General features: G+C 41.2%; 1 protein-coding gene across 2 annotated transcripts in view; it reads left to right on the plus strand.

Moving 5' to 3' along the window:
• Positions 1 to 6,755: 6,755 nt before the first annotated feature.
• Positions 6,756 to 22,623, plus strand: part of epha2b (eph receptor A2 b) — a 54,523-nt gene continuing 38,655 nt past the window's right edge. For both annotated transcript variants that reach the window (XM_010796166.1, XM_010796167.1), the window contains exons 1-3: positions 6,756 to 6,892; positions 7,569 to 7,648; positions 9,170 to 9,818. In XM_010796166.1, the coding sequence (XP_010794468.1) occupies positions 6,808 to 6,892; positions 7,569 to 7,648; positions 9,170 to 9,818 (814 nt within the window). In that variant the 5' untranslated portion in view covers positions 6,756 to 6,807. The remainder of the gene's footprint in view (positions 6,893 to 7,568; positions 7,649 to 9,169; positions 9,819 to 22,623) is intronic.

A 22,623-nucleotide genomic window follows, 5' to 3' on the forward strand; every position in this document is an offset into this window, starting at 1 on the left:
TCCAACCACTCTGAGGCGACATTCTTAAGAGGGCAACGTCAACACTAGCAATTATACTTAGTCAGCCTGGAATGGGCAGAAGCAACTTTTACGATTTAGTACCTTTCAATTGAGCTGTCAGTTGATGTGCAGCTGCGCAGTTGAACATCTGGCCTCACCACAGCCTGTGAAAGCATAACGATTTGGCTGGGGTTTAAATTGTCCAGCAAAAAAAAAAAAAGGAAGCTGCTATAAATGTAAAATCAACCTTCTAAGGATTCAACCCTCTGCCTCTTACGTTTTTATTTATCTTTACTTTTTTATTGGCTGTACCATGAATTCTTGCAGATCAATCATTCAAGGAATTTCTTAAACATATGTGTCGTTAATTTGGAGACGCAAAGGGAAGGGTGAGAACGAAGGACGCCGAAGGTTGAAATACTCCAAAATGTTCCATTTGAGTTCAGGCAATCCAACCCTCCCCTCAATTAATAATGAGGCTTTGGTTGATTACACGAAAAAATGGTATCGGTTACAAGCCGGAAAGCAACAAACAATTAAGAACCGCTGAAGTCTAAAAGGCGGACTTTGTACGCTAGAAACACTTTCCTGTCAAAAAAAAAAATGAAACGCATTGAAGTGTTTGGCGCATTCATCAGTGTGGGCCTTCCTGGAATGTCTCCTCTGGGCATTGCTAATCCAGATGCATCAACGTAGATGGCAGGGGCGGATTGGCCATTGGGAATACCGGGAGTTTCCCCGGTGGGCCGGTGCTGTGTGTGGGCCGGGTTTAGGTGGGAGAGGCTGTACGCGCAGGATAGAAAAGGGGGGAAGTGACGTCTGACTCAGAGGTCGTGCGGCTGTGGAGAAGAACGTGTCCAGTGCCTTGCTCAAGGGCACCACGGCAGGGCAGGAGGTGAACTGGGACCTCTCCAAGTAGAAGTCCACACTCCAAATGTAGGTCTGCTTGGGGACTTGAACCGGCGACCCTACGGCTCACAGTCCAAGCCCCTACTGCCTGCCATATATTTAGTCCCTAATTTTGCTCTCAAATTGCACCAGATTGATGCATTTAACTTCAACATTTAAAAAGAAATCTTCCCCTAGAGGAGGTGAGGTCCACCACCTGCTCACACCCCCTGTTAAATTGTCTCACCCACATTGAGGATGCTTAGACGCCCATGTTTTATTCTATGTGTCAAGTCAGGCAAATTGGGTCAAAATGTTATTGCATCAATGATCTGTTAACATGAAAATCACTAAATATATGCTGTTATATGCAAACTATTTTGCTAGGCAACTCAAGGGCTCAGGTAATGTGATTACTACATGAATAATTGTCCAAAATAACATTAAATGCATAGGATTTTTTGTTAAGTAACACATTTTCGTCGCCAGCCGGCCCATACATGCAGCGCACTAAGTGGGCCTGTCTGTCAATTAATCCCTGGGCCACTTTTCCCCCCCAGTCCACCCCTGGTAGATGGAGACTAGTCTAGAACTAGAACATATTTTATACATCTGATCAAGAAACACCTTAAGATTCCTTAAGGAGGAGCTCGAGGCTCCAAGACAAATATGCAACAGAGAAAACGAATGGACGGCTGGCCAAGGAAAGCATGTTTGAGGGAAATTAAAATGGGTCTAAAATAGAACCCTGTGGAACGCCTCAAAAGATGAAGACGGGAAAGCAATAGTCATATAACATGAATTCACTTTCTGATCTTTTGGATCAAATGATAAACTATGATTTTAAAAAGCAGGGTGCAAAATGTTGATGTTTATTTTTTTCTAATTTCAACCAATCTCATTACCAAGTAGTTATACACGGCTACTTGGTCAGGACCCCTTGGTGTAATTTTCTAATGCACGTCTAAGAGTGCTGTGGATTGGGTTTGCATTGTAAAAAAGCCTGAAGTCAGACAGACCCTAAAGTGGGAAAGAGACCGGGATGGTAATTTTGGCCTCTAGTTTTGACCTGAAAGGCATGAAGGCGTACACTGATAAACCCCTGAATGTAAAAGCTCATATTCACACACTCCTTGTCCATTTCCTCCCCTCCTTCCATCCCATCTGATACCAGCGAACCCAGTAGGGTCATCTGGAACTGAATCAACAGGTGGCTTTCAATGGAGGCTCTCCTCGGCCCCTTCAGGAATCCACCTCAACTTTATTATATGCCCTATCTCCCTTTGCTCTCTGCTCCGTGCTTCCTTAAACGTCTACAATAGCCTTCAGGCTGGATGTCATTCGATATGGAAGGAGGAAAAGAAGGAGGAGAGGAAGGAGGCGCTTGAAGGAGCTGGTCATTCTACTTGGGTGAGCAAATGGGCACATCTGCCACTTCAGTGTGACCCACGTCTCCAATAAAAAAACATTGGAGGCGTCGTCTGAGAATATGAGCACGTTCCAGCTTAGGGCATAGGAATGCTGAGATAATGTTGTGATAAGGAGTTGTATCAATGGTACGGTGCATCTTTTTCTGCCTTTTCCCCTGCAGGGTAGTTCCCAACTTTCCAAGGACAACTAGCTGTCTGTTTACTGGGAAGAGAGGGAGGAGGGAAGGAAGATAAGGAGGTCTAATATGAAATGAATATAGACATAGGGAGGGTCCGTGGGATTTATAATTATATAGAGATGCACTGATTAAGCTCTTAGTTACAGAGATCAATCTGAGAAATGTAAATATCTGCCAGTAACCAAGAACAAAACATTTTGGCTGGACAAAGTTTATTAACAATCTCTTAAATAGATCAGTATAGCTTTCAGGTCGAACAACCAACAGTCTCAAGTCCTACAGCACAGAAAAGAAGAGAATTAAGTTAGCTTTTATGGTTAACGGTACTTGAAGGGATGTTATAAAAATGCCTTAGATAATGACTCTGGTTTAGATATGCTTCAGACAGTTTTATGTTTACTGCTGTCAGATAAACTATTAATCATTACATTCAATAAGTATGTCGCTTTCAAGTGTGCTTTTGAAGCTGAACTAAAAGAAAACGAAATCCTATTCCACTCCTTTCAAGTAAGTGATATTTCATTGAAACAAAAAACCTTTTTACAGTCTATTTAGGTCCAAAATCTTTGATTTCATTCTTAGTAGCATACGCCTTAAGATTCAAACTGGTGACATGTCAGCATTTCATTCATATTTTGCTTACACATTTTCTACTCTTATACTTTAAAACTCTTCAGGGTAAAAGTAGAGTTGCTTAGTCAATATGACTCAACAACATCAATCATTGAAACACACATTTTGCCTAGATTTTTCACATATTCTTTAGTTCTTTTCACCAACAATAGATATGTAACAGGAAGTTTATTTACAGGTTCTTTTCATCTGCATAATTCGACGTGAACTTGGTATAACAAGAACATGCTATTGATGTATTATGGGAAAGTAGGACCTATCTTTTTTGGAACTCTCTCTATACTACTAGGACTTTAAGTAGGGAAATTGCTGCATGTTCTGCTTTGATGTGTTTAAGCAGATCTTACCGACTTTATGGAAATACTAGGTCACTGGAGTAGCAATTTAATTTGTCTTTGGTGAGTTGGTGGTTTAACAGCAATCGTGATCAAAATGTTTGGACAAATCATATACAGCTCTGAGATTAACCAAACAAAAAAAAACATGAAAGGCATGACAGGCTCAACTTCGGAAGTTTACGGGAGATTAATCTCTGTATCAGCTGTCACTGAATGTTTCCCTTCAACAACTGCCTCTTTAGCTGTTTGAAATACAAATGACCACACTGCAGCCACACATGGTTGGTTTACATTACAACTCAACACGTAGGTCACACATGCCCTCCAGCTTCCCACCCTCCCACCTCAACAAACCGGGGCCACAATACCACCAACATTCGATCATTACCACATATATACATTTGTATGCATAATATATATACAATTTATAAACGTCTCCCTTGTATGTTGATTCGGGGGAAATCCAGCTGCCATGTGATTGATGTAAAAGTATTAGCACTGTGTGGTTTCAGGCTGTTATAGGGATCAGGGTTGTACAAGGTAAATTAACATTTGCAGTGATCTTTATCTTTTCTGCTAAGAGTTCATGCTTAACGTGTCTGCCACAGGTAATTTGCAATTCATCCGCACAACCATGAACCTGCCTCTTAATCCCCCCCACCAACACCATCGCCCTTATCAGGTAGCAATGAATCTGACAAGGCACATGTAACTACTTTCTCATGCAGATCTTCAACAGAGCTGGATCAACAGGATCAGGTGTTGTTTTCTTGGTTTTGTGGAGGAGGAGGAGGAGGAGGAGGAGGAAGGGGGGGGGTATTTGCAGGAGATGGGAGCGTCAGGCAAAATAGCTAATCAGACTAACAGATGAGCCAATATCCTGTTCTCACATATGCTGGGGCCACAATTGCAGTGTGTTAGGTTGTGTGTGTGTGTTGAGGGGGACAATGGCCCTGCTGTTGGCCGACCCACCACTGCTGCTGTATGTCTTACACCTGTGCTTGGCAGGCCTCCCACCACCCCCCTCCCTTTCCCTAACACACACATAACCCCAGCCTCAACACCACCACCACCACCCGCTCAACCACACACCCCAATCCACTTTAGTTCTCAGTTTACATCCTGCATTAGCTTTTAGTGCTGCACTACAAAGAACAATGCATATTCAACAGGCTTACGAGCAGGGATAATGCACATGTGGCCCCTCAGGCACGTTTCATATCAAAACGGAAAAAGGGGACGATTTCAAAGGTTTCTTCGTTCCACTGCTCTGCCCGACTCCTCCCATCATTACCTGAGACAATAACAGAGTAGCAGACATCCCCCTTCCCAATAACTGAGGATGAGATGTGAGAGGATGAAGGGAATTTGAGGACGCCGGCTGCAGAGGCAACAGTGGGCGGGTGAATAAGTGTGAGTGTGTTTTAGGGATTCAAAAGCTCACAGAAAGCTGTGCATGGCGTTCTTCCGTGGCTTTTGTGTAACTGGAGTCCCAGAAGGCATTGGGAGGGGGGGAGGGGGTGAAGGGGAGGTCGCAGGGGTCTGGGACACAGCCCTGGCCAGCACCTCCTTTCCCGCAGTGTCAGCATCACAGGTGTTTCAACGACACTGTGTGTTTGTGTATGAGAGACAGACCTGTGTCCAATCAATGACACACTGTATTGTAATTATCTATTGTGGGGACAGGGCTGGTGCTCAAAGGTAAACACTGCTGGGAATAAATCTCTTCACGTACAACCCTCTGGCTCCCTGATATACAGCATGAGAAGGGGGGGGATATAAAGCACAGCATCTACTTATCGTTTCCATAGCCGTTGCTCAACATTTTGCCATAGTAACATCGGGCAACAATCCCTGAAAGTATAGTCAGATAAAGCCTGACAGTAAATTCCTCTCTGCACCAGTTGCTAGGTGAAGGACTTTTCTTAATTCCTCATATTCATACTAGACTCCCCCACTCCCACACACCCTCCTTGGAATGAAAAACCAGATTAAACTTTGTTTTGTTAATAAATTCACCACTGTCTGTCTGCAGGGTTTGCGGGGTGCAACATTTTTAGGATATTTCCCATAAATGATGACGGCCTATCAGTAGGCCAGCTGTACTCTTGAATTCTGGTATTCAGAGTTGCTATTATGTGTATATGAATACATCTCTCTCCGCCTGTCACAATGACTCTACCTCTGTGTGTGGGGATGCTCACAACAAAGGGACGTCAAGTAAAGCGGCTCCCGCTCCTTCTCTCTCCTATTCAATGTGGCAAACAATTCTAAATCAATATCTCCATGCAAATGATTGTGTTGCCCTGCAGGCTGCTTTACAGCCAGGTAGGCTAAACTGTAACCAGAGGTGCCTTCAAGTGCCCCCTGTAAACTCCACTTCTATTGGATTCAGCCGCGTTCACACCGCAGTACTTTTCCCACTTTTCCCACTTTAGAGTGGTACTGGAAAGTTACATAGAAAGTAAATTGTGCAGATATGCATTACATGTTTAATTTCTTATCAATTAATCAGTACTATACTTATTTGGACTTAACAATAAAAAGTGTATTCTATAAAATGTAAAAAGTTGATGAAAGATTCATCACACCACCGCTTTCCAAAGCATCTTCAAATTGCTTCTGGTCAGTAACTATGATATGAAAATAACTCCTCACATTTGAGAAAATTTAACTATTAAAAGACAAGGTTCAAGATTCGAGTTGAGCTGCAAGCCAAGTGCTATCCAGTTCCATTTGAATCAGTATTAGAATCAGAAATCCTTTGTTCCACAGTGGGAAAATGTACAGTGTCACAAAAGAAAGGTTCAGACGAGGGTATGAATCAAATAAGTCGGTTAACATAGTCAATAAAGAGGAAAGCACATGTGTACAACATCTGATATACACAGCCATGGCAAAACATAAGTGACAACATTTTAACTTAAGCGCAGATTAATTAAAATCGACCAAGGACATATTGGCCTGTTATATAGTTGATCATCGCTGTACCTGGAATTCCAATTTACACATTTCCCATTTTCGCGTTCCCAATGTAAAATAACAGCATTTCCAACGGTCCCTGAAAGTTGCAAAAGTTTGTCATGCGCAGCTATCTCCTCCTGCACCCCCGCCCCTCAACACACACACACACACACACACACACACACACACACACACACACACACACACACACACACACACACACACACACACACACACACACACACATTCCAGCGGGGGGCGGAGTCTGTGACGTGTTGCTGGCCCGTTTGTGAATGAGCTGCAGAGAGTAGCGCTCGCGCACCACTCGGAGTCCCAGCTAAGCCCACGAGCAGAGAGGAAGGAAAAGTTTGCCAAATGGATTTCTCTGCCGGTTTAAGACCTTTGTTATTTTCATATGTACTCATTAATGGCATTCTTATCACTCTACAGACTAAAGAAGGTGAGTTTCTACTTTAAATTGTTTGCCAAAAGTTGATTAAGTTCAATTGAAGGGAGCAACGCGTGCCGCGAGGAACCTTCTTAAAGTGACTTTAAAACCAGGAAACACAATTTCTTAATCTTGTGACAGTCGTGTAGTCTCTCTAAGTAGTATTTTTTAAATACCTTATAATAATAGAAAAATGTTTCCTGTTGAATTTTCATATTTAATCACTAATCCTTGGTTAAACGTAGCCTACATGTGCGCTGCTCTAAACTCTGTAACACAAGCAGGTGAATTCCGGAGAGAAACTGCAATACATTCTTAAAAACTGTAAACCATATTGTTAGCTTTTAAGTTTTTTTTAATTACATTTTCAAAAAGTGCATTTATGTAATTGTATATATTTTATTTAGACATTCAGAAAGTCAAATAAATGAAAGTTGATTTTTGAAAATGCCACAGTTTTGCACAAACTTTAATAAAAATCTTTTAAAAAAGTTAGCTTTGTTAAATTAGATATATTTCAATCCTGTCAGGGTTTCAGTTATAGTGCAGAGTTTTAAAACAACTGCCATTTGTAATGTTTTTCTTTTAAAGAAAAGCAGAGGATTTTTATCAGCAGTCAAAATGAGTCTTTTCTGATGAGTTTAAACGTTTATTCCCATGTACTGACAGTGTTCTTATATCTCCACAGAGGTGCTTCTGGATATGAGGGCAACAGGAGGTGAACTGGGCTGGTTGACATGGCCCTTAGATCAGGGAGACAAGCCCGGGGTGAGTACCGCTCCGTCTTTTCTTCCAGCTCCCACGTTCCCACTTGGAATTTGCCTTAGGATATATGCATGGGAGAAAATGTACAGGAAGGGCCCCGGCTGCACTGAGAGCCTCCGGTGAATTTTTTTTGTTTTTGACCATTTGACTTGTGTGGTTAGCCTCATGTGTGTTCATGTCAGGTTGCTATACACTCTGGCAGTTAGAGCCTAATGGTTGCTGGAGTATGGATATGAGACGTATTGTAGGATCCCATGAGGAGCTGCTGCTGAGCGCTGCATTTCTGGGCTACACCAGAGCTCAGGCAGACAGAATAGCTGCTAGCTCTGAACTGGGAATACTTGTGGCTTCTTGCGGTTTCAAGGCTTCAGCTCCAGAATTGTATGTTAGAGAGCAATTAACTTTTAAAGTTTGCAGCATGTGGTACCTCTTTTTGGAGGGGGAGGGTAGCTGCAGGAGCCATCAGTCAGAGCTACCTTTTCCTCAAACCAGACTATAATGTCTACGTTTAGAGATGCGTCTGGATAATGGCTACATTATTGCACCCAAATTCTGTGGTTATCTCTCGGCCAGAATACAGGAGGCTTGTGTGCCTTATTCCATATTGCTCAGGCAAATTCCCTGTAAATAGCCTCATTTCAAGTGCTGATGACTCAAAGGCATGTGGAGAGGTGCTGCTCACAGTGGCTCACCCTCTAAAAAGGGTTTCACTTCTTTAAATAATCACTTTGACATTTTAGTTTCACTGTTTGCGCTAATAGACATCAGGTGTTGTATTTTCTCGTTGGAAAAATGTTTGGATTGTGCAGAGTATTCTCATGTAACTTCACATCACTTATCATAATTATTATTTCAAGTTTTTAAGAGCCCTTGTAAAAAAGGAGTTCACCAGCTGTTTAATAGAGGTGGTGGCTCTGCTGTTGAACATCACGTTTTACACAAAGCCACACACTCGGCCAACAAAGCACATTCCTTTAATTAATAGCCTGATGGCTACATGCAGAGAGAAAACCACAGGTTCTGCCCCTGTGGGGGCCAGTTGTTCCTCAAGAGCCAAGGTTATGTTAAAACATGCTGTCACTTTTCATTTTAAATATTTGTGGCAGCATCTTGTATGTGAGCTGCAACGCTATTTAGTAAGGGTTAGGGTAAGGCATGTGAAGCTCTGAATTGGAAATAATTTGGTATCTTTGCAATGCCAGAAATACTTTCTCACATTAAGCCCTTGAGGTTTTCTGTATTGTTTTGCTGTAAAAGCACATAAAGTCGAGTTATCATGTTGACAAAATGTGTTTTGGCTGTGAAGGATAGCTGAAATATTCGGGGGAGAGTAATTAGCAACATTTATAGCCACGGGATCCCCTATACATGGTCTGTTTTTGTTCACAGGATTAGATTACAGTGCCATAGTGCTGTTTTATTTTTGCTTCCCTTATAGCCTTGGTTCTGCCCGGTATACTTAGGAGCTCCCAGGGGTCTGGGTTCATAACTCTAACCTTGTTGGTTTGTGTGGTTTTGTTTCAGTGGGAGGTCACCCAGAGGACCCTGAACGGCTCTCAGTTCTACACCTACTCCGTCTGCAATGTTGCGGAACGTGAGCAGGACAACTGGCTGCGCACCACCTTCATCCAGAGGCGTCCATCGGCTTCGCGGGTTTTCGTTGAACTTCAATTCATCGTACGCGACTGCAACTCTTTTGATGCCACCTCGCTGACCTGCAAGGAAACCTTCAACCTCTTCACATCCGAGTCGGACGCGGACGTGGGGACCACCTTCCGCAAGGGCCAGTTTAAGAAAGTTGCCACCATAGCGCCTGATGAGATCACCAGCAAAAATGACCTGCGCATCAACACTGAGACGCGAGTAGTGGAGAACCTGTCGAGAAAAGGCTTCTACTTGGCTTTTCAAGACATCGGAGCCTGCGTGGCCCTTCTCTCAACCAGGGTGTACTACAAAATTTGCCCGGCCACAGTGAAGAGCCTCGCGTCTTTCCCGGAAACCGTGGCCGGAGGGGAGAACCAGGCGCTGAGGGAAGTGAGCGGCGTGTGCGTGGATAACGCCGTCAGCGAGGATTTGCCTCGTATCTACTGCACTGTGGATGGGGAGTGGGTGGTACCAGTCGGACAGTGCCAGTGCAAACCAGGCTACGAAGAAGTCAAAGATGTGTGTCAGGGTAAGTGCGTGCAGTCGATTCGTTTGTATTTGTAAAGGTCTTCCTACCCCCAGGCAGTTCAGCAGGTTTAGTTGTTTAAGTGTGATTCTATAATGGCCATTCCGCAATACATACCATACCTTTTTTTGCTTTAATTGCTACTGGTTTTAAAACAAGGCTGAATGCCAGAATGCAGAATTTATCATAGGTGTTATTATCATTGTTCAGAGGAATTCTCCCCTTGGCTAACACAGCTTCTCAGCAATGGAAGGAATGCTAAGACCTACTGGTACATGTCTCGGCATCATCCCTGACCTTGAACCGATGCCAATAAAATTAGCATGTGCTTTTGAGTTTCAGCTATGATTCTATAGGATTTGCATATTTGTGGAAATGTTTGTACACGCAAGATATTGTGCTTCTGCTTTAAAATGATAAACCACTTGTGTAATCAAGGTTAAAATTGGGCAATGAGAAAAGCTTTCAATCTGGGTAACACCTAAAGGTTTTAATAGCCCAATTAAGTATTTGGTTGTGAAAGATATTTCTTATTTTCTAGCACAAAACATTATGTACAAATTATATGAAAAGGGTTTTATTTTAGTCTTTGTTACCACACGTTTAAAGAATGTTGAAGTCATGCTGAAACACTCCTTCTGGTACACACTTTACAGCTGATTGCGTCAGGTTATTTCCGGATCTCTCATTATCATGGGTTCTCTTATCTTGATATGGGTGTGATACGTAGTCCAACCATAACTCAACCCTTTGACTTTGTAGCTTTGGCTGTGTTTTGTTTAAAGGTTCTGCTAAGAAGGCTTTGATTGTTGTGGGAAGGGCTGTCGGGGTGACAGAAAGTGATCAAAGACACCGGAAGGCTACTGTACTGTGATGGATTAGCATCTTCAAGGCTGGTTGGGTAAGTGGGATGGGGTTGGGGGGGTTAAGGCGGAGGAAAGATGAAGCTGCTGAGCCTCACTGACTTTGTTCATCTCAAGCATCACAGAAAACGGAGAGGCCCTCTAAGTGCGCATCCATCTCCCCCCTCTTCCCACCTCTGTTTTCATGAGTTTACTGAGCCTCAGCTTTGGTGGTGTATTGTGTGACTCCAGCGGGGCAGTGCACATAATACACAGGCTGGCATGCAAGGGCCTGTTGAGATCTGCTCCATGACAGAACACCTAAAGACTCCTATCCTTCTCCTCTTTTTTTTCCGGAGCTCTTGTTTACACGCACAGACACATGCCTCGAAACACCCACCTTAACCCCACTCTGGGACACACACCTCAGACTGGAATTGTAAATCTCCATGCAGCGTGTTTATAATAGATTCACTTTCCCACTTATTTTCCCACCCAATAGCAACAGACCGATAAAAGTGATGAGGTTTTCTGTCAGGGCACTGTTTTAGCTGCATGAAAGTGCCAGGTAAGATGGTTGGGAGGAGGCGGAGGAGGAGAGACGGGAAGGAGTGAATGAAAAGTCATACAAAAGCGACACAGAGGTTGAGTTTAGCGGAGGGGTGTGATTTAAAAACAGAGAGAGGTGAGGAATGGAATGCAAAGGTAGGAGAACAATGAAGGGCTGTGTTTCCCCCGTGAGGCCGGAGGAGCCAACCTCCATCTCCACCTCCACCTCCTCTCCCTCTTGGTTGGTACATTCCTGGTTAGTTTGCTGAGGAGGAGCCTCCCAACATTACACCAGACCTGTGGAATTCCCAAGGGGGGGAAGAGCAGCTCCGGGTCAAGGCCTCACATAAAAATGACTAAACAAAGAAAACCCCCCCCAAAAACTACCAAGATGAAGTCAAATGAGAGGTCCGAGACGCATGAGGGTAGTTGCAGATGAAGGTGGAGGGTGGAAAGTGCGGGGCCAAGATGAATGGTTCCAAAGGCTTAAAGTGGAATCTCATACAGACACGCAGTTAATCATTCTCCCGACTTCTTTCCTGTATTGCGTCGCTGTCCAGGGACAAACCACAAAACTCCAATTGTGGTGGTTTTTCTTACTTAGGTTGAAAGTTTCCATGTTCGGTGATGTGTTCACTCAGTTTTATTGCTCCTCGGGCCCCCGGGACCTGCTAAAGTAGCAATCTGTTACTTTATCTGGTTTTTGTCTCTGTCTCCTCATCAGCGCTGTGGTGCTTTTGGCTGGGGGATCACTCAAACATCAAATTGCATTTTCAGGATATTTTTTTCCCTTTTAAGTCCAATTAAGGTTTCTGCTCTCGGTGGCCGTCATTGCTCATGTTGTAACAAGAGTCCGTCTTTGGGACAAACAGACTCTAAACAAAGAAAAACGCATCACTTCCTGTCAAAAACCTACCACAGTGTTCAGAGCTTAACTGGTTGTTAATCAGTCAGCAGTAGTCTTTTGCATTTCAGGAAAACATTACTGACTTCTATAAAGGAGATTTATTTATTTTGGCTCTAAAAATGCACGAGCTTCAATTTCTAAATGAATCAGAAATAGCAAAGTGAAAGCTGCTTGCAAGATTTATGAATATTGCCACAAGCCCTTTGTGTTCTCTCAAATTAATTACTCTGAAACTCTTTTTTTGTGTATTTGCTTTCCTTTTCCCCATCCGCTCTTACTCCGAGTAATGGGGCACAGTAATACAACTTAATAACCTCTTTATTTTACATTCTTATGAATTCAAAAACGATCTTTCTATGCTGAAAGAAGTATTCAAAACATTTAAAGGTGGGTAAGGTAAGTTTGAGAAACCGGCTCGAGATACACTTTTTGTTATATTCCATGGAATGCTCTTAACATCCTGATAGCTACCTGCCTGTCAGCCTTCCATCGCACAGATTGTGCACAGATGGAAGGCTGACAGGCAGGTAGGCCATCCAGTTATTTTAGCCGGGCCGGCTAAAATGATTGGCCGTGCTTTTTACAGTACTACTTCCACAGATTACATTTTTTTATGGATTTTTTGTCAAAGCACTTAAGATATTCATTGCTATCGGTAGCATTCCATGGAATATAACAAAAATTGTATCTCAGGCCGGTTTCTCAAACTTACCTACCCCACCTTTAAGTAAGAAAAAAAAGAAGCTCAGAAGTTTTATCAATAATTATACTTCAAATACCAAAAGTACTACTATCCATTATAATCTTGTAGGTTACTGGATTTATTAATGAATAATATATATGTAGCATTTTTGTTGTAGGTTCATACTAGTAAATTAATCTAAACCAATTAATCATATTTATAAATGAATGTATTTTGCATATAAAAAGTTGATAGTAACTACTTTAGCACAAAATGTACTTAAATGTGCTACAGTAGGAGCACAAGGCATTATACAACAAAAGTACAAGCACAAGAAAGTTCAACTTTTATAAAAGTTGTTGACTAAATAATAAGTCAATTACCCAAAGATATACATTCAGTAAATAACAAACAAATAACATAGTAGCAGTAGCCCTCAGTGTGTGGATAATTGAATTAATTCTCCACCTGCTTTAGATCAGGATGGCGTGCGTTTAATCAACTAAGTGAGGAAAAAACATTCTTTTTTTAATTCCGGAAAAAACTATTTTCTGCAATTAAGTGGTCAGCTTTTAAAATCAACGGCAGCGCTGCGGGTTTCCACTTGTGACTCACTGTTGACACTGGCACAGTTTTCCTCCTTTGCCTATCACCCGTTTCCTTACCCATAATCCTCCCTGGCACAATAGAGCTGCATACTGTGTGTCACCTCTACAAAGGAGCATGGGCTGCCCTGGCTGGTCCTCGGGATTGTGTTTTAAAACGGCCTCGTCAGCCGCTCTAAAGCCTCAACAAATAAGGCTTAATCCTGCATCACGGTTTCCACAAGGCCGGATAGAAAAAGGAGACGCATTGTGATATATTTGGAATGCCGAGTGCCCTTTTGGTGTCTTGGTGAAACATGGCGCGTCTCAGTGGAACAACTGTCCACTGAATTCCAGTAAAGTATTTATTCCTCTCGCCAAAGAGGTTCCAGTAAACCATTTTCTCTCTCCCCCCTCCTTTGGTCTCCGTCCCTGTCTCCAAACTCATCCCCAGCTTACGTAACAAACAGTTGGTGACTAAGTTGTAGTTGTGTGCCTGCGCGCTGTGGTGAGCCATTTGTATGGGTAGTAGTTGACTTGGGTGTGTTTGTGCTTTTTAAGTAACTACTGGTTTTGCATGCTTTTTGCCTTTGTGCCATCTCTTTTGCCATCCTCTACCTCCCTCCCCACATCCTGCCTGTCCCTGAAGAGCCTTTTTTACTCAAGCCCTAATTTTACGCTTCTCGTCTTGTATTTATTTGATAGTTTCCTATCTCAACACATGATTCCCGTCACAATTTTCCAGTTATTAATGCAGACATGCACTGTCGCGCAGTCTGTCCCAAGTACAACAAACTGACAAATACTTGTTCCTTCGTGTGTTGTGGTCCGTGAAATCACAGAGAGACTGTTGTTGTTGGCTAGTGTGCGGGTCATGAATATGACACCAATAGAGTTTAAACATCCCGTTTCACATGGCCCTGATGGGACTATTTAGACTGCATACAGTTCTCACTGGTAAATATATTTCTCTTCCACTGACTCATAAAGATAAATAGAAGCTACATTGTAACAATGCTGCCAATCTGAGAGTTTTTAGTGCAGAAGCATGAAAAGAAAAACGCTACTGGCCCTGTTCACATAGTGGTTAAGGCATAAACATTTAGTTGAGGTGAAATGTAAACTTCAGCTGACAGCTTTTATTTACGTTGAACTTTATGATGGAGTTTCGACTTTGGAACGCTGATTGTTCACTTGGAAGTACATCCTAAAGAAGGCTAAATATCAAATCTTTCAAGGCCAGTGGTCTTTGAATCTGCTGGTACCTGAAGCCAACGGTTCATCTTAATCACCCCAAACCTTTTAAGAGCAAAGTCGTCTTGTGCAAGTTCAGCTTATGTGATGGAAAGTTTACAAAGGGACGTGAACACAGCACCACACCTCGGGGACTCAGGGATTTGATTTATCTGGCTTAATGTGGATTTCACATAATGAAATGATCTCATGCTGAAGGATAGTGCCCACATTGACATTTTCTCCTCTACCGAATTCTCTTAGTTCTTTATCCCTTTAGTCTCAGACATTAAAATAAAGAAAGTTGTAAATCTAATCGGGCAACGCTGTTTATTTAGATGCACGGGCTGGATATAAACTCTCTTTTTCTTCCTCTGCTCTGGAAAGCCACCGTGATTAATTTCAGTGTGTGGATTCCTCAGATCTCGTGCCAAGGTAACGTCTGCCTAGCGGGCTGAACTTGAGGGAGTTGGTTAGATAATGGGGGGACTCTAAAGGCACTTTCAAGTGGTGTCATGCACCGTCTTGTTGGGCCACGTTTGGAGTGAACAGAATACTGGCAATTATTGTGAACAAGATGACAGGAAATGTAGCAAAGAGGAGATCTGCTGGCCTCTGTGACACTTTAATGTGGATTAGAGCAAGTTGTACTGTTGTGGTTGAGCCTTTAAGGTGTCAGACTCTGAAGAACACGTTCAGTATGAACCATTCCATCAGATATATAACATTTAGACTCACTAAGCAGTGCCTGCATTGTTTATAGGGAAGGTTGACATGTTAATTCGAACAACAGACAGTTTTCAAACTAGAATAAAGCAAGAACAGTGTTTCCCCTAGGATGGAGTCATACAGTAGCAGCGGTGCAAAGGCACGTGGGCCCAGCATAATGTGAGCGCGGAGCGTGTGTAATTTTTTAGTGTCTGTGAAGTGCGCCCCGCCAATTTCTTTCTATGTGTCAGCACAAGAAAGGCTCTTGAGGCCTAGTACCAGGGCCGGTTCTAGACAATTTGCTGCCCTAGGTGAGATTTTAGCCGACATTTTATATGTAAAGAATAAATTAAAAATCTCTACAAAAGACAAATACACTGCAAAAACAGAAACTTATTGACATAGGTAATAGACGTCAAAATGGCTTCAAATGTATTCAAATGTATTCAGTATTGTATAAACATGTTTGAATTGGGGGGTGGACGTCACATCCTCTAGGGGGGGTCGAAGATTTTTTTTTTGAACCTTTTACAGTAAAATGCTTCAATCTGGTGCACTTTGAGCACACAATTACTAGAGACCTGATCTAGGGGGTACAACTCTAAAACGCCCATATGAAAAAGATCGGTTTACATTTTAATAATCAAAATAGGTATATGAACATAACCAATAACCTACCATAAGCCAAATAACAACATAAATGTAGCTTATTTTATTTTTGTTGTTTCATTCATATCTTATTGGTGGTACCTAGTTAACAGTTTATTTATTTATGCATATTTTTTGTATCTCTCCAAACTTAAACGAGGGATTTTTGGTGTTACGCTCCTATAGTAAACATTGCGTTTTGAATGATTTCAAACCTGTTTTATTATCCTAATAATATAAAATATGGTGTTACATAATTGTGGTCAAAAACGTTTGAGACCCACTGGAGATAACTTAGACAAAAATTAAACTATCTAAGATACTCAGAGAGTCCTTTACCTCACTGAGCCTGTCAGTCTGACAGGAAGCTCTCCCTCCACCCTGGTTGTAGCAAACATCTATTCTTATATCCGCTTAGCGCAGCTAGCACCAGAGTTCTAATAACAAACAGCACCGGTACCGGGTGCCGCCCTCTCCCTTGCTCGCTCTCTCGCCACTAACGCTCGCACTTGCTGTGAGCTGCCGGGCGCCTGAGATAGCCAACATCGCCCCAGCTTTCATCACTTACAGCCGCCCACGACAGGGCAAATTAAACGTGGTAACCGGGTGAAAAGGGTGTACATACTTAATTATGAATGTTGTTACATCTAGGCCGAACATTTTGGGATGAGCGCCACGTTCAAAATTTTTTCCCTCCCAGAGCAGCGCCCCCCAGATCTGGCGCCCTCCGGCACCGCCTGTGATTATGCCAGAAATTGCCCTGCCTAGTACATATATGGCAATGCTCCAAGATTTAGCAAAAAACACCTTACACCCATACAGTAACACCAAAATATAACAAATCAAAAATGAAAAAGGGTCCCACTTATTATTATTTAAGAAAAAAAAAAAAGAAAAAAAAAAGATAATTATTTTCTTTTTTTTGGTAGCCGTTTGCTGGCGCCCCCTAGCACGGCGCTCTATTTAGCAGCGGCGGCGCCGCCCGCACTATTTGGATAGTAGGGGAAAAGCACGAAGATGTTAATAAACATAGCATGAAGATACTTTTCAACTGGCCACAACATAGCTTAAGCTTTATGATCTCGTTTGGCTTCTTGACAACCCCACATGCTCAGATAATTAGTGCAACATGTAGGTGGTATGGCTGGCTAACTTGTAGCTAAACTTTGATTTAAATCTGCACATTCAGCAAGCACAAAGCGCAACATCATGCATTCATTAGAGTGGTTAGTGTATCGATGAAGTCCTATGTTATTTCGCCCTGGTTGGCCCTCATCTGCGGGGATCGAGCTTGCTAGAAGAAATGTTTGGTAAACCTGCCTCAACAGCTGTTCAAACCAGAAGAGGTTGAACAGTTTTTTTTGACGCCAAGAAATATGATTGAAAAGGTAATAGAAAAGTTAACTGACTCCAAGATCGGTTTTTTTAATACCATCACCAACTAATGATATGTGCTTCCAGATAAAGTCTCAGTGCTGTGAATATGCCAAAAAATAGCCTAATGAACTGAGCCTCGGGCAGANTACAGTTGGGCATTTGCTTTTCAAACTGGAACAAGAAAGCAGCGGAGAAGTAACGGGGCAGAAACCCTCCTTTTTACGCAGCGGTCCAGACATAGACATCAAACGGCAAAACCTATTCAGTTTTGCAGTTCTTTTGGCAATTGGTATTTTTCTTTCATATTGCCACACTTGGTAACCGTTTTATACATTTGTATTTAATTTATAAATTTGCGTCGGGCCGAACCACGCCCCTTAGCTGATATAATGAGCATATACCACGGCCTGTCGTGAGCTATTGCTTAAATATATATCTATTGCTGTTTGGGCAGTTTCCCTTTCCATAAATATATTGATTGAATAAAAAATAAAAATATCAGGTCGGGAGATTAGACTGTCAAGTTTTCTTTCCATTGGAGTGAAAGAAAACATGCAGCAAAATAGACCAAAATAAAATAAATTACAAGTAGGCCTGCATGAAAAATGTCCTGCCTTAAACAGTAACTTCATAATTTTGATTGTTGGCTGCTCATTTAATAACTAGGATGAAGCTATTAACATCAATTGGTCAATAAGTCAGAGATGTGCAACTATATTTAAATACATTTTTGTTTTAAAGCTCCTGCCCCCCAAATGTCTGTGCATGTCCCTGATCTCAAGAGATTTCACAACAAGAAGTTCTTGTAAATTATCAAGAGCTTTGATAGAATTGCATTTCATTAAAAACAAATTCAACTGTATCAAATGTATTTAACATTTTAACCCTCCTGTTGTGTTCGTCCCCGTCCCCCCTTACTTTGGTGTTCACGGTCAGACTACTGGTATACATGAACAACTGCAGTAAATACACAAAGAATAGACACTGAACATGTATTGCGTGTGCCAGGTGTGATCCATGTGGGGGGATGGGCACATAAGAGCGGGAAATGTATCAAATTGTTCTGTGTGTGTGTGTGTGTGTGTGTGTGTGTGTGTCAGGTGCGATTCACATGGTGGGATGGGCACATATGGTGTGAAAAACACATATAGTGATGTGTGTGTGTGTGTGTGTGTGTGTGTGTGTGTGTGTGTGTGTGTGTGTGTGTGTGTGTGTGCGTGCGTGCGTGCGTGCGTGTGTGTGTGTGTGCGTGGGCGTTTGTGTGTGTGTGTGTTTTTGATCTGATCCGGATGGTTACTAATTCCTTTTCTTTATGGCGGTCATTTTTGACCGGGAACACCATGGGTGTTACAAAGTTGACTAAATCATTTGACCAGCATACATACAGTGTGATGGAAATGACTGAGCAATGGTACTGTAGGATGTAATATTCGGTTTTTGTGAAAAATGTCTGCATTTTCAATTAAAGCCACTTCAACCTTTATAAGTAAGTTTAATGCCAATATAATTACTCCTGCTGCTGGCTGGCCTTTGTATGGAATCAAAGTTTAGTTTTTTACTTAAACCTGTTTAACTATTTCAAACATTAAGGTTCAAAACAGGCAAAGCCAAATAAAGCAGCTTATGGCTTGTCTTAATTCAACTTTAGATCGTTTGGTTTCCAAAATATTGAAACCAGATCATTTTATTATAGAAACACCAATAAGTTAACAACAATTAGTCCTCGATGAATACAGTTGATCTTTAATTCAAGGCTGAGACAAATAATTCACAACCATTCCTCACAAGAAGGATAAAGTTAGTGCATTTCTTGTAAGATGTGCAAAATATCAGCTCTCTCACAAAAGGGGAAGTGAGAGTGCGAAATGTAACTGTACATTAATTTGTTCACGCCTCATGTTTGTAATCCACAAATATATTTCACACTTTACATGAGACCTCTCTGACTTGTTGGGGTTATTTGGACACATTGTAAACGAGACTGAAGACGGGTTCACACAGAGTTCAGCTTCAGCACTGCTCTGCTCTGCTCCTGCAGGCTGTCCTCACTCAGTACTCACAGAGAGACTTTCTCTGCATCTGTAATCCTGCCGTCTGCAGACTGAGGTGTGGAGGAGCCACGTCTGAATTTGATTTCCACTTCTGAATATGTGTGAGCTCTGAAGTTCAAAGTTGGTGTTGCAATGTTGAGCAGGTGGCAGCTCCGATCAATGGGCTTGGATTATGAACAGACCTGGTTCAATTCTCCACACTGACAAAAACATATAACATATTATATGTTGAGTGTATTGGTAGCTAAAGGGGTGCTGATCACCTACTTGGCACTGCCTTGGTCTCCGTGAGCAAAACCTTTTAATGCTATTTTATTTCTATTTCAGAAATATTTTGGACTGTCTATCCATCTATCTATGTTGTGTCCTTGGGCAAGACACTTTACCCGCATTTGCTCCTGTGGGTAATGTCCACAGTAATGACTCTTACATGCCTAATATGTGTAATTGTAAAGCGCTTTGAGCACCTGTAAAAGCGCTCTAATAAAAAATGTAATTCATTATTATTATTATTATTATTATTATTATTATTATTATTATTATTGTTATTATTATTATTATTATTATCTATCTATCTATCTACATGACAGCCCCTTTTGTCTTACACCTCTCTATCAATACATGTTTTTTTTGTGTATTTTCGAAGAGGTGGAAGAAGTACACATATGTTTCAGCATGTTTTTTAAAGACCTCACTATGTAACAATCGCCTTTCAATTGGCTAGCGCTCCAACACATTGTACGTGATAGGCTAAGGGGCGGGACATCTCTAAGCTGTTGACCAATCACAACAGAGCCGGCCAGCTAACCAATCAGAGCAGACTGGGCTCTGGTTTCAGACAGAGGGCGAAAAGAGGTGCTGCAGCACAGGCAGTATGAAAAAAAAAAGAGCGTTTTGAACATTAAAGATTGGAGACATGTCCCAGTAGAGACACTACATACTGATATGAACCTGAAAATAAGCAGAATTTGTAAATACTGTTCCTATTTAATAGAATATATTTTTTATTGTATGTCATTTGCAGATTATTTTACTGAATCTTCCTTGTGTAAAGCTACTGCTTTCATGATCTAAATGTGTTACTGACATGTCATGTAGTTTCCACCTAATGCTCTGCCAAGCTGATGGTGCACTGCTGCCCCCCTGAGGCTGAAGGCAGTATTGCATCAACTTCTGGGCATTAAAGTTAAATGGCAGCACTTAGACAGATAACGCCCCTTTTCATTTTACAATGTTTGAATACAGTGATTTTTAAAGAAATAAACTGGCACAGCTCCTACCAGCGTTTTAAGGATCTACTAAGAACCCCCCCCCCCCTTAATATTTGTGTCCCTCAGGGATTCACACAACACAAAACAAAGAGCCTTTCATTTTCATAACCCTTGCATGAGGACTTTCAATCAGTGTTTTCATGTTCAAAATGACATTAGTGTTTGCCTTCGAAGCCATACGTCCTTCTCAGTATTGTGCGTAAACATTTACGAGTTGAATACAGTCGATGATTGTGCAAATCAGTTATAACTCGTATTGAAATTGTATTTATTTCTGCAAAGAGAAGACCATCTGTTCTCATTTAGTGTGTGAGACACAAATTATTGAACATTAAATAAATAAGGCATTAAGGGCTTAGACTAAAGAAACAGCCAATCATAAGAGAGGGCGCCCTGTTTGTGTTGATTGACGGATTAAGACTTTTAAATGAAAAAAGATTTTCTGAAATGAACAGACTTTAGCAAAAAGGACATTTTGGAAATGAAAAATGCAGCATGAGAATAAAAAAGACGCATGCAATCAGTTAAAGACGAAATATAACAAATTATATACGTTTTACATTTTGGATCATTGTATAATTCCATGGTTCTTTTTTTTTCTAAATGTAATTGTGAATATCTTATCCATTTACTTTTTTATGAACACTTGGTTTTAACATTTCATTTCTTCTTCTCTTTCTGTTCTCACAGCACCTTGGGATTTCTCGGCATTTTTAAAGTGTGCTCTTAATTTAATTGCTACTAAAATCATTGTTAATAAACCTATATGATAATAAATATCATAATCATGTGATTGTCTACTTCAAAGAACAGAAATCAATAGAGTAATAATGTCAACATCTTAAGTACAGAGCGCCCACAAAGAATATGATATGGGCCATAAGGAGATCTATTATTTATGCTCATATACAGTAATGTCCCACATATAATTTAGGGCGAGGCAGAGAAGTCGGTAATGCTTTCTATATAAACATACCCAATGACTACATAGATAAATGACTCATAAAAACAACGTAATGCTTCATAATAGTGAATATAATACATTATACAAAATACATTATATTAACCTTATGAGGATGAAATACACTCTCTTCAATGAGTGATCAAAACTCAAACGATATTTCTTAATAAAGCATTTACACATTTCCTTAACTATATGTATACAGTGCAATAAGCAGATTATAACACATCATAAGTATTGTATTTAATAATGCTTTATAGAAAGATTTAGAGTGATACAAACACTCATACAGTAACTAGCCCATTTGTGCTTTTATCCAGTTAAAATATTGAGGAGAAAATAAATGCAGTTCTTAAAACGTTTCTCTTGTTTTGCAAAAAATAAAAATATTCCAAAAAAGTGAGTTCAAAGATTGGAGTTTATTTGAGAATTTTCTATTAAAAGAACAGCTCCTTTAGCAAATGAAGGTACGCTGTGTAACACACTCTTAATAAACTTCTATCTTTTAATATAATTGACTATCTATTTCCATTTCCATGAACTCTTGTGTCTTAAAGGAGAACCAAGGGCATGTTGGGGATATTGTCGATGCGTGAGCGGTAATGTGATGACACAGATGGCCGGAGCACCCCGTGGTCCCACTGCGGGCAAATTCATCATCTCAAGCTCTGCCCTTAAGGCCGGAAGATCCTCAAGGACATCCTTCCACTTATTTCAAGAAAAACAAAAGAAGCTTGCAGACTACAAACTCACATAAAGTCATTAAATATTCAGCAGATGGAACTGTGTCAGGTCACCAGTCAGCGTCTCACTGAATAACATCTTATTCACCGCGAGAAAATGACAGAATGACACACTGTCCCAGGACGTGTCTCTATTTGACAATATGAGATTCACCTAAAGAGAATAACAACATTGGCAGATGACTGGGGATTTCATATTCATGCAACGTTTTTTTAGGGTTAGGCCGTCAGGGTAAGTGAAACAAACTCGTG

Source organism: Notothenia coriiceps, unplaced genomic scaffold (genome assembly GCF_000735185.1).
Source record: "Notothenia coriiceps isolate Sejong01 unplaced genomic scaffold, NC01 NC01_scaffold00037250, whole genome shotgun sequence".
Classification (NCBI taxonomy): domain Eukaryota; kingdom Metazoa; phylum Chordata; class Actinopteri; order Perciformes; family Nototheniidae; genus Notothenia; species Notothenia coriiceps.